Source organism: Falco biarmicus, chromosome 7, assembly GCF_023638135.1.
Source record: "Falco biarmicus isolate bFalBia1 chromosome 7, bFalBia1.pri, whole genome shotgun sequence".
Lineage (NCBI taxonomy): Eukaryota > Metazoa > Chordata > Aves > Falconiformes > Falconidae > Falco > Falco biarmicus.
The window spans coordinates 20,898,158-20,910,512 of record NC_079294.1 but is presented as its reverse complement, the minus strand read 5'-3'; the positions used below and the strand labels follow the sequence as shown (position 1 = coordinate 20,910,512).

Below are 12,355 nucleotides of genomic sequence, written 5' to 3'. Positions count from 1 at the left end.
CGGGTTACTAGTCAAACACAGGGCTTCTGACACTATGGATAACAAGTGGTGACACAAGTAATTCACTCGGGAGATGGAGATCTTGAGGCTTCTGAGTATCAACTGGTTTTGTCATTCAAATGCTCTCAAGATGTGATGAGCTCTGTGAGGAGGAGCTGTTCCAAGAGCATTTTTAGCACATCCTGAAATGTCATTGTGATATCTAATGTTGTGCACTTTTTTTATTTTTCTTCCCTGTCTTTCTATCTGCATGTCATTCTTCCTCTCCCTCTCTCCTCACCCACTGCATGGTGCACCTGTTTGTCGTCCTTTCACCTCCCTTTTATCTCCTCTTTGTCCCCCTTCCTTCTGCCCCACACCATCACCCCACTGGCACTGCATGTCCTGCTGCCTGGCGCACACCGCATAACCAGGACCACTCCGGCACACTTGGCCCTGAGGAATTCAAAGCCTGTCTCATCAGCTTGGGTTACGATATTGGAAACGATGCACAGGTACTGAATGCTAGTGGTGAACACAGCCAGATATTAAACTGTGAAAAAATAACAGTTTTTCCTTTCTTTTCTTGTTTGTCTTAATCCATCTGTCATTGCTGTTCTTGTATTTGACTATATATACATCACTCTTCTATACTACTTCCTCTTTAAATGTACTTTGATATCTATTCCTTCTTAATTCCCTAATTGTTTGTCTTGGGAAAATTCCTTTTATGTCTGGAAATTATTCCATTTACTTCTGTGTCACTTCACACTCCCTTTTTTTCCATCCCTCAATCTGTTTTGCTTGGTATATTCATTCCTTTTTTTCATCGTCAATATGTTCCTTGTGTATAAACTATTCCACGTCCAAAATCACCTTTGCTTCTTCTTGGTTTCACAAACTACCTCTCCTCTGTTGTTTTTCATTGTCTGTAAATCCTTCCTTCCCTCTCTTCCCTCCTGAAACTCATTCTTTGTAATATCTCATGTGGGTTCATTTCTCCCTGGACTGGTCTCCCTTTTTTGTCTTGGCTTTTTCCATCTTTCCATCTTTCCATCTTTTCATCATTCCCTGTAGAAGAAGACTGGTATGATGGATTGTGAAGATTTCCGAGCCTGCCTTATCTCCATGGGTTACAATATGGTAATGTAGAGCCCTCTGTCACTCCTGTTCAAAGTGATTCTTGTAGACATCTTCAAAATTAAAGGGAGAATGTGTAGTGAATCAAGGTAAATACAGCCTTATTTTCCAGAATTATCAGCAATGGATGTTTAATCTAGAGTAGTTGTACATGTAAAATTCTTGTCTCACAGCAGTAGTTGAAAGTAAAAAAAATGGAAATAATTGTCTAATTCCTGTGTATTTCAAATAAGCACTACATTTATCGAAGTGAGTAGCTACAAGTGGAAGAAATGGTAAACTTCCTTATATTAGTTCCTGCACTCTGCACAGTGCACACAGCCTCCCCAGCCCCAAGTATCAGTTGAACTCATCTAGAAATACACATGACCTGATTTCTGAATACACTCAAATGCTGCTCCTCTCATTCCTACTATTTATTTCACATCTCTCTTCCTGTACATATAAGTTCGAGTTCTAGTCATCCTCCCCATAGCTTTTCCCTCTCCAGAGTACTTGCATAGTCAGAACGGTAACATGTGGCACCTTCAGAGGCACAATAAGTAATAGAGCTTCACCAACGACTGATGCTCATCAAGGGGCAGGAAAAGAGTAGTGCAGAAATATTCAGCTGTACTCAGAGTATCTTTGCTCCTGCTGTCAGGCAAAGCAGTGTTTATTCATCTTACTCATCAGCCCAGTATAAATACAGACTCTTTAGTGTAGAGTGCCAAGCTGCAGTAACATTTGATTAGATACCTTAATTACTCTTGAAGGTATACTGTTCTAGATGTGTTAAAGAGCCTGTTCCCAGGAGAAGATTCAGCTCTGCTCTCTCTTCCTCTTTACCTGGGGAGGAAAGAGTCCCAAAGATGAGAATAGATGATCTTCCGTTTATATGCAAAAAAAAAAAAAAAGCAGAAAATTACACTACAAAGTTTTGACTTATGTAGCGAACTCCTCTGTAGGATCTTCCCTGTAAAGGCTACTTCCCTGTGCCACTCCAGGTATGCAAGTCCTTCTTTCCAAAGCCTGTCTAGTTAAGATGAACCAGATACTATTAAAGACCCCAGAGACATTTCTTCTGGGAGCTTCTGTTCTGGCAGCTGAATAGAACTGTGGAAGTTTTCTTTTAGTAAATGAAAAATAAAAGGATTTGAGGAATGCAGACCTTCAAATACTGCTACAGACATCTAGGACAACATATATTACACAGAAATTTGCATGATTCCCTGAATTCTGTGTGATACTGTTTCCTGATAGGAGCATTGTCCTAGAGTTGGATGGAGATGGATGTTATCCTAGGGCACAGCTGTGACTTTTACTCCAAAGGGCAAATGAGTGGGAAACATTTGTACACAACAGCAAGCTGAAAAAGAATATCCTGCTTAAGAAAACAGAGGAAAAAAAAGTGGTTTCTATTTGGCTTTGTTTTTCTAGCTGTGAGATGCACTGCTGAACAGTTTCTCCTCACTTTCATAGCACTGCTGCCAAAATGTCCAGGCTTACATGACTCTCTTGTTCTCCAGGGAGAGGCAGAGTTTGCCCGCATCATGAGTATCGTTGACCCTAACCGTTTGGGTGTAGTGACGTTCCAGGCCTTCATTGACTTCATGTCCCGGGAAACAGCAGATACAGATACCGCTGACCAGGTTATGGCTTCCTTCAAGATCCTGGCTGGAGATAAGGTCAGGCTCCACACCTTCCTTACCTGCATCTGCATTGCTCCTGCTTTTCTTTTTCTATCTTGTCACTGAGAGAAAGTGTTGAGGGAAGCACCCTCTAGCATGGAGGGTATTTTCACACCACCATTGTGCAGTGCTGGAGGAGTGCAAGGCTTAAGTGTGGGTTAATGAGCAGCCTTGCCAAGGCACTTGAAAGTCCTCTTCAGTTGTCAGTCAGAACTTTGCTCCCCACTCTTGCTTTAAAAAGTTAATTAAGAGCTTGGTTGCATTTTGTCATTTTAAAATGTATGAAAAAATTCAACAGATGGTTCTTGATTAGTCTTGAAAAGCTATTAATTACTGATGGCTGTAAACTTGAGATGACCTTTCTCAGATATAGATGTGTCACTATCAGTTGTTACATAACCAATAGTAGATTTTCATTGAGGATATCTGTATCTGCAAGAGATCATCTTTTAAGCACAGAAATTGGATGATGCTAAAAGTATTAACTTTTTAAAATTTGCATCATCAGTGGAACCAGCTGATAAAAATTGTCATCTTATTTTTCTTATATAACAGTCCCTACTAATCTTTTATGCAATTGAACAAACATCTTCATGTAATGTTAATATATCTCTATATTTGCTAATGATTTTTTTCATCTCACTTTAAATGTCAGATACCATTTCTGAAATTGTAATGAGTTACCATTAAATCCAGTACTGGTTTCCATGTTTCACTAATAATCTTTTCAAAATCATTACTGTAGAAAACCACGATACTGGTCCTTTAGGCACCTGACCGAAGCCAGTCCTATTGTCTTTCAAGGCATGAAAATTCCACATTATTTAGATAAGCTAATCGCTGAATAAATAGGTACTTTTGGATGCAGTATTGCTTATTAACTCGTTTACTCTGTACAGTACGTTAAATATAATTGTCAGTGTTTAATATGCTTTAGTGACTGTAACATGAATCAGACGGTACTTCATTATGAAGAAAAATACCTCTTACTCACTCCAGTCATTAAACTGAAAGGCGCTGGGGGGGAGTCACGGAGGAGGGAGGGAGATGGTGTGAAACCTGAAGCATTGTTCAGACAGACTGCAAATGCCCATGAGTCAGTCAGCTAAAGACAACATACTGGTTAGCAAACAGGCAGCTACTGTTACCTGCCGCATGGAGAGAAGCCAAGCTAGCCCAGTGAGTCTCCAGAAGCTGAATTTACATAAGAAGTTTTGCTTGCTTATTAAAAACGTCTGCTGTGAAAGGCAGGGATTGTTGGGGGACCTGCAGAAGCAATACAGAGTGTTTGCTTGTCTGCTGCCTGCGCTGGTGCTACCAGCCAGAGCTAGTGGGGATGGCTCCTTTCCCTGCTCTGAAGAGAGGGATCGGCAGCTCCCAGGTTTCTGTGTCCTGCCATTTGCTTTCACCCAATTACCTCCACAGGAAGGCACAGTCTTACACCAACAACTTGCCTTACTTACCTCTAGGTCTTTGCTTTAGGTGTGCTGGCATCTCTCCTGCAAAAACAATCTTTTTCTGTTGTAAAAATCGTTTTCTTGTCCAAACAGTGGGCAGTGACTGCATTTCCTCCCAAGGTGTATGCACAGAGCTCCCCACGTGGGTGTACACTGCTAGTCTAGTTGTTGGGTCCCGGCCCCGATTGCTGTCTGGAGGGGCAGGGGGTGGTTGTCGCTCTGAGGAAGGTCAGTTTTCTGAAAGTAACAATCACCTTATTGTTTGTCCTCTTTGCAGAACTACATCACTGTGGATGAATTACGGCGGGAACTGCCTCCTGATCAGGCTGAATATTGCATTGCTAGAATGGCACCCTACAATGGCCGTGATGCTGTACCTGGTGCCCTGGACTACATGTCCTTCTCCACGGCACTCTATGGCGAAAGTGACCTTTAACTTTTTTCTGTCCCACCACACGCTCCCTCCCCTCTCCCCTGTCCCACACGCCCTTCTTTCTCTTTGCAAAGCAGCCTCTGCTCCGCTCTTTTTTGTGTTTCCCTGTTTTGCTTCAGATAACAGATCACATTTTTAAGTGGGGGGGAGGACATTGACATGGCACCACCTACCTTGCCCTTGAAATGACAGTTTACAAAATTATTTTGTGCAAAAAAGTTACATTTTAAAAAGAACAGACATATTTTATTATAGAAAAAGGTATTTTTCACCACCAGATTGAAACTTAAAAAGAAAATGTTAAAATACTGCACCAGATATTTTTTGTTGTGACATAGGAAGTCAAGCACAATGTTACATTCCATCCTTTCCAAAAAGAACCAAACAACAACAAAATACCACTTGTTCTGTTAACTTTTGCATTTGCATATGTCTCTTATCACGGGAGGGGGGAAGGCACACAAGTGCATGTGTTTGCTGGTTCACTCATTTCATGAAAATATTTTATGATAAACTTTTGAAATTGCTGTGTTTTCTAGGGAAAAAATAATGTACACAGCTCATGTTTTCATATTTAATTAAAAAATACAATATGCCTCCTATGTTTATCAGTGCACAACTTTTTTTGTTGCTGCGAGTTGTCTGGTTTCACAACATGAAGCTTGAGAGTTGATAACTTTGATATTGCTTGTCACAAACCATATTAAAAATTTCTTGTGATAACAACTCCAGACTTCATTCATTTGTATAGTAAAATTGTTTAATCCTACTTAGTTAAAACAACAAACATGATGAAGAGAATCCAAAGTTAATGGCTTTTTAACTGTAGTTACAATACTTTTAAAGGTATACTTCCCTCCCTCTTAACGTTTTCATTCTTGTTGAATGATGTTGCAATTTTCACAGCTTTATCACCACTTTAATGGGTTGGGTAATTTTTCACCATCCCTGATACACCCACATGTCTAAGAACAATAGTCTTCTTATTGCTTAAAAACCAGCACAGAATTGGTTAGTAGACCTGTGAGATCAGACAGCCACTGTACCTTGAACTACCTATGAAAAACTCATCCACTGTTCCATGCTCAGCATTGAGTATCTCACCGCTTTTGATATCATGTCTTCCAACTATAAATTCTTCCAGAGACCAGGATCATATTTGTATTGGACATTCAGAAGAAACCAGCCTTTGGGACCTTTAACAAGTCATAAAGTATACACACACATGCATGTGCCTGAAAATCAGCAAGGGGAAGCAGCTAATCCTTTCCCAGCCATCTGGGCATTTCCTGTCATTCCACAACTTTAAGAAACATGGAGTTAGGAGCAAAAAAACTGCATTACTGCTTCATGACACGTTTCTAGTGAGTGTTTTTTAGGTAAAACTACATACTGCCATCTCTGGTCCCAAAGGCAGTTTCTGTTTTGAAGTAACAACTGCAGGAGCACCATGCACAGGTTCACCAGCAACCCCTGCAGCCCTCAGGAGCGTTGCTGTTGCCCTCTGTTCTCCAGGGCAGAGCTACGTCCTGAGGAAGGCATTGTACGTGTTGGGTTGGGGGGTCAGCACAGCTTTCTGGTTTATTCTGACCTTGAGTAGAACAAAATAAAAATCACAGCGGTGTGATGGTGTTATCCCAAATCTGGGTTCTTCACCCCGTGTGCAAGAGCTGATCCACACACAGAGTCTTGGGTGCTAGGTGGTAAATCCACAAAGCTAGCACTCCTCTGAACACATAGTCAAACTTCTTACACACTTGGGCAATAGTTCACAGTTACATTTAATCACACTTAATTTTCATTGGTTCTTTCGAGCCTTGTCTCCATTTAAAGGTATAGCATTTTTCTTTTCATCTGCATGTTCTGTGGGGAAGAGGGCTTTGTGAGGGGGCCCTCTTTGCTCCAGGGTGGATCTTTTATTATGTTAATAGGATTGTTGACACATAGTTCAAATTGTTTAGTGTTGTTAACCATTTGGTTCTCCTTGAGCTTATTTTCTTGTGTCCCAGCTTGACATATTTATGGTTCCTTCCCCCAAGGCCATGTTTTGTTATCTAAGGATTTAACTAACATCCTCCCTCTTTCAAATGCTTGGTTTTTTCGCTGCAGATATTTACATTTTCACCCTCTCTTTTTTAAAGTAAATGGTTCTTACATCACAATGATGTATCCCAACCTGACAGTATCCGCATACTGTATTTGGAAGGGGGGATGCCAATGCCTCCTACAAGGCTTCCTCCAGGAGACACCAAGATCTGTGTTCTCCTGTAGGCTGGGTAATGTGTTCACAGAGGGTACACAGCTTCATACGTACAGTACACTGCTTCATACATAGACAAGGCCAGACGGTACTTGCTGTCATTTGTCTCCAAATGTTGAAGCAGAGGCAGTTCATGTAAGTTACCGGTAACTGCATTGTTAACGAGTGCTGTGGTTGAGCTGAAGCAGAGTTTCCTGTGCTGTGACCCATGACACCGAGAAGCCTGGAGGTGCGCTCGGAGTTGGTCAATACATAATGTAGGGACTTGCAGCCACGTCAGTATTTAATCCACTTGCAAGCTTCCCCGTAGGCCCACTTTCAGCTACATCGCTAGTATGTTGCTGCAAATGGGACTCTCCTCTTCAAGAATAGTGCCGATTTCATTGCCACATTCTAATGTGCATAATAGATCATCTGTTTGAAAACTAAAACAGCAGAGGTGGTGATGACAGGCATGAGCTGATAATCTACATTGATGTTTGCCTCACAGTAGCCATTGCCCTTGATTTGATAACCAACCCTGTTTCCTCAGCCTCAGTAGCTGCCCTGTCCTGTGTTTGCAAAACAAAAAACTTTTACTGGGCTGTAGTTGTGTTGCATGCTGTGACCACACAAAACCCCAGCTGGTTTTATGAGAGAGAAAGCAAGTAGCTTATCCCTGCCCATGCCACAAATTGGTGTCAGTGTGGGAGATCCAGCCTTGCTAATGTTGCTCCACTGGCACCACAGCACCACATCCTTTGAAGCCGATGTGTCAACAGCACCAGAAGGGCCTCACCTGTGTGAGTGCTTCTGAGTGAATAAAGTTCAAAATATTGGCAACAGGTGTTCCTAAAATTTTAGGCACACTTACTGGTATTTATTCTGCTTAGGTGGCACAGCCTTTGACAAACTGGTTAGAGCTTGTGTGACCTTGTCTGTTTTTCTGGGCTGTAGACAAAGCCTCCTCATTCCCAGCCCATCTGAGGGGAAGCAAATAGGATGCTGCAAGACATTCACCTCCCTCATATGCAGCACAAGGTGCATCTTGCAATCACGTGGCCTTACAGTCTCTGGCAGTTGGCATGCTGAAATTTGAAAGCAGCTTTTGGTATTAGGTTCATGGTTTTGCAGCTAACGTGCCATGCCATTCTTTAGCCAAGTCCTGACATCAGCCTTGATGAAATTTGTTTCTGGAAGCAGCTGCTTGCAGTTCAGTGACTGCCCCTTCAGGACAGAAGAAGCAGACAGTCTGCTTCAAGCTCACATCTCCCATTCAAGGGTAAACTCTTTTCATCAGTCTGCCATACTCACTATTTTCAGGCACAAAAACCTGAAACAATGCTTTCCCAAGAAATTAACCATGTTCCTTTCATCGCTGTTGATACCTTTGGCTGCTGAGGTCTCAGTACCTGCCCCAGCATAACTATCTGGCAGTACAGGGGCAAAAAACACATCAGTGCTCAGACAACATGGGTCTGTCTTCCCTGCCAGAATGTCAACTGCCTTTCTAAAAGCCTCTCAAATCTATCTTGTGACTGTTGAATGTCTTCAGTGCTGCCAGCATCTGTTTTTGGAGTGAAGGAGCAGAGCCAGCAGTACAAGAAAACAATGAAAGGAAACAGATCTGCAACCTTGACTAAACTTGGTTTCAAAGTAGTATTCATACATCCACAGACAATCCATCCAGCTGAATCAGACTGACTGGTTTTATCAGAGAAATAATGGAGAGGGCAAGGAATAAAGAAAGGGTGACTGTAACGGCTGGGAAAAGGAACAGCTCAAACTAAAATAATTTTATTAAGAAAACAGAATGCAGGTATGATTTTCAGACCACAAGATTATTGGTACAACATTACTTGCACTACAGATGCTGGGGTAGGACAGATTTTTTCCACCCGTGGCAGCGAAGTACTAAGAAAGCTTAATCCTGTTGAATTAATCAAACTGCAGAGGTGACTGGCTACTGAAAGAGTTGCTACTGTGTAAACCCTTACAATCCATTGCATTAGCTCTAAGCTGCTGGGAAAGTCCTAGCATGATAAACAAAGTCTAGGGCATATCCCGAGACAAACAGGTAATCAGAACACTCCCCAGCATGCACCGAGAAAACATGTTCAGTGCCACAGTCAGTAGAGAAGTCAGCCATTGCAAAGAATTAAGTTAGACAATCTCATACAGGAAAGGATGCTCTGTAAGACTATTTTAGGTAGATTAAAGTCTCAGCAATTTAAATCCACTAAAAATGCAAGAGAAAAGTTAATCTTTCCTATATTCTGAGGAGTTACAGCCACTATAGACACTCACCAATAAGATATTAAAATGGATTCCCCCCCCCCATGTTTGGACACCACATAACAGTCAGGAAAGAGTTGCAATTTGAGTCAAGATGGCTAACAAATATTGCAATACACCCACATCAATTAGTTGTCAACAGCTCACCTGTCACAGCATCTGTTATGGGTCACAGGTTCTCCCACTTGTCTCAGCTACATCAGGCACCAGTTGTTGGAGTCCAACTCAGTCAGCCTTACACGGGGCACCAATTGTTGCAGCACAAACAAACTAGTAGGCTACAACAAGGCTTTTACCTTTGGTCAGATTCTACTGTCCAGGCTGTTTCTCCTTCCTCCAGAAGACAGACCACACTACTCCCACTCCTCCACCACCCAACCACCTCTCCCACCCTCCTCGGTGCTATTTAAGCACTTAGCAGGAACGAGCTACAGCAGCACATCGTCCATGTCAATCAACCCACTGCCTTCCAGGCGAGGCCACAGCTGCATGTTATCAATGCTAATCAACCCACTGTATTCCTCTACAAGGAAAGCTTCTCAGGTTTGTTCTCTGATTTCTGGGACACACATGCACAAAAATATGTTGGTAAAAACTGCACTACATCCCATCTCTGTCTTATCTCTTCTTAGCAACTTTATTTACACCTTCTTGTTATTAGTCAGTAGTTCACATCCTGTGACCTAGCAAGCATTCAAGCAAAATATTGTGAAGGACCTCTAGCTAGCACAATACCTCAGTGACCCCGATCCTCCTACTGTCTGGAAAAGCATAATCTCTCACGACTGCTGTAGGAAGCACACAGTGTTATTGCCACTGTGCAGATGAAGGTGGCACATGGAGAAAAAGGGCTAGATGCCACTAGAAGGTTGAAATGCAAATCCTGAATTTACAATTGCAATCCAAACGGTCTCTGTTCAGCTGCTGCCCCAGTCTGGAGGTAGTGTTCACTAGGCTTTTCCCTGTTACACCTAAGCCTTCTCTGCACACCTACATTTCTGCTTCGGGGCAGGCCTGGAATGGGCCATTGAAACAACCAGCTACCTGGACCCTGGTGACAGGCCCCATCAGGGCCCAAGCATTTCCCTTGCAAACACCCCACATCACTGGGGGCTGCAAACCTTACCCCGTGTACAAATAGCAGTACGGAACAGCAAGACTGGCTGCTTTCTTTGCAAAGCCCCTTGGTGGGTTTGTCACCCATTTGCTCTGTAAGAGCCTAATTGCCTAAAATACCTTCACATAAGGAGAGTAACACAAGTTCAGGGCTTCATCCCTCCTCAGGGGATCCCAACCTCCCAACACTGCACTCTAACCAGCAGGACACCTAATAGGCTGGGCCAGGGAGCATCTCTCCAGCCTCACTCCATCTGTCTCTGTGAAAAAAAGAGTAAGCACCCAAGGAACAGGAAAGAAAACCTAAAAACAAGGACTACTTTAAACTGCAGAGTTAAGAAAGCACTTTATACCTTCTTTATTATTAAGCACATTCAAACATTACACCATCACTTTAATGAAGAAATTCTCTCCTGCTACTTCTTACTTGAATAATCATAGAGGGCATAATCTCTAATCTGTGGTACTGAACCACAGCATCCTGCTTTCTGCCACAGAGAAAATAAAATGTCTTCTTTGAGGAAGCAAGAAAGCAGTTCATTTATCCCAGCAACAAACAGGTTGTGTTTTTTTAAGTATCCTGATTCCAGCTGAGTGAGTGTTTACATTTGTAGGTGTGCAGTCAGGGCACTAATAGTTCCTAGTGGGCTTTCAGACGGTCTTCTGAGAGATGGATCTTTTTGTGCGACCAAAATAATGAGGAAACTAAAATACAGCTTTATTATGAAAGTTGATTTTGCACACGATAGCTTCCAGAAACACTACCCACACGCTAGAGGCAATGCTGCAGATTCTTCTAATGATATATTTCATGCCTTTTACCACCCATGCAGAGTGTCCACAACCAAGAAAGGAAAAGCAGGACTCCAGCCCGGCTCAGAGACTGCCAGAGAAGCCAGAGCTGCGTTCCATATGCACAGCCACATTCTTCCCCACTGACATGACCCCAGAGGCTGCAGAGATGCAGGATAAAACCAACAAAGCTTTAATTTGGCTTCCAGCATGACTATCTTCATTATTGCCAGCAACTCAAATCCCTATTACTCCTGTACCATTCCAAGACTGCCACCTAAGGAGCTTTTTTCTGCTTCTGAGCTTCCTGTGCAGCAATTCAAGCACACAAGCACACAGAGGCTCTGGTGCTACTCCTATAATAGTCCAGCTCTGCTACCTACACAGAATTTATATAGAAAGACTCACAGGGCTGCCATTTTGAGTGTCTTGGACAGTCTTCTCAAATAAAGATGTAAAACAGCCTTACAACTGGACATTGTATTCAAAGTTTAAGACATACTTGCCCCAGCTACAGCTACCCACTTTTTCTTTTTTAACCACAGGTACCTTTGTTAACCTGTCACATTACTCCATTTTCTTACCGGTAAGTGTTCACATCAGTTGCCTTGCAGCAAAAGCCAACAGCATCCTGGGCTGCGTTAAGTAGAATGTTGCTGGAAGGTCGAAGGGAAGTGATTTCTCAGCACTGGTGAGGCTACACCTGGAGCATTGTGTCCTCTGCTGTGCTCCTCAACACAAAAGAAATACGGGCTTACTGCAGCAAGTCCAGCACGGGGCCACAAAGACGTTTGTGGGACTGGAGCATCTCTCATGCAGGGAGAGGCTGGGAGAGCTGGGACTGTTCTGCCTGGTGAAGTCTGAATGTGTATAAATACCTGATGGGAGGGAATTCAAGGGAGGGAGCCAGGCTCTTCTCAGTAGCATACACTGACAATTTGAAATCATGATATTTCATGTGAACACAAGAAAACACTTTTTTACTGTAAGGTTGGTCAGACACTGGATTGCGCTGACCAGAGAGGCTGTGGAGCCTCCATCTCTGGAGACATTAAAAAGCTGATCAGACACAGTCCCAGGCAATCTTGGGAGCCTGGACCAGATGATCTCAATGGGTCCCTTCCAACCTAAATGATTGTGTTTATTATGGATGTTGAATGTGTAGGTTATCTGCATCCTAAAGAATACTTAGATGGCAAGAAATTTGAATGATGCCTGAATCTAACATATGATG

The 12,355-nt window shown here is 42.6% G+C and overlaps 1 protein-coding gene across 5 annotated transcripts in view; it reads left to right on the top strand.

Moving 5' to 3' along the window:
- The window catches only part of ACTN1 (actinin alpha 1), a 91,114-nt gene extending 85,709 nt beyond the window's left edge, over positions 1–5,405 (top strand). For 2 of the 5 annotated variants that reach the window (XM_056345996.1, XM_056345994.1), the window contains exons 19-21: positions 1,057–1,122; positions 2,628–2,786; positions 4,524–5,405. In XM_056345996.1, coding sequence (XP_056201971.1) covers positions 1,057–1,122; positions 2,628–2,786; positions 4,524–4,682 — 384 coding nt within the window. In that variant the 3' untranslated portion in view covers positions 4,683–5,405. Of the gene's footprint in view, positions 1–413; positions 495–1,056; positions 1,123–2,627; positions 2,787–4,523 lie in introns of all 5 variants that reach the window. The other 3 variants (XM_056345995.1, XM_056345993.1, XM_056345992.1) reach the window with 2 other exon arrangements.
- The last annotated feature ends 6,950 nt before the right edge of the window (positions 5,406–12,355 follow it).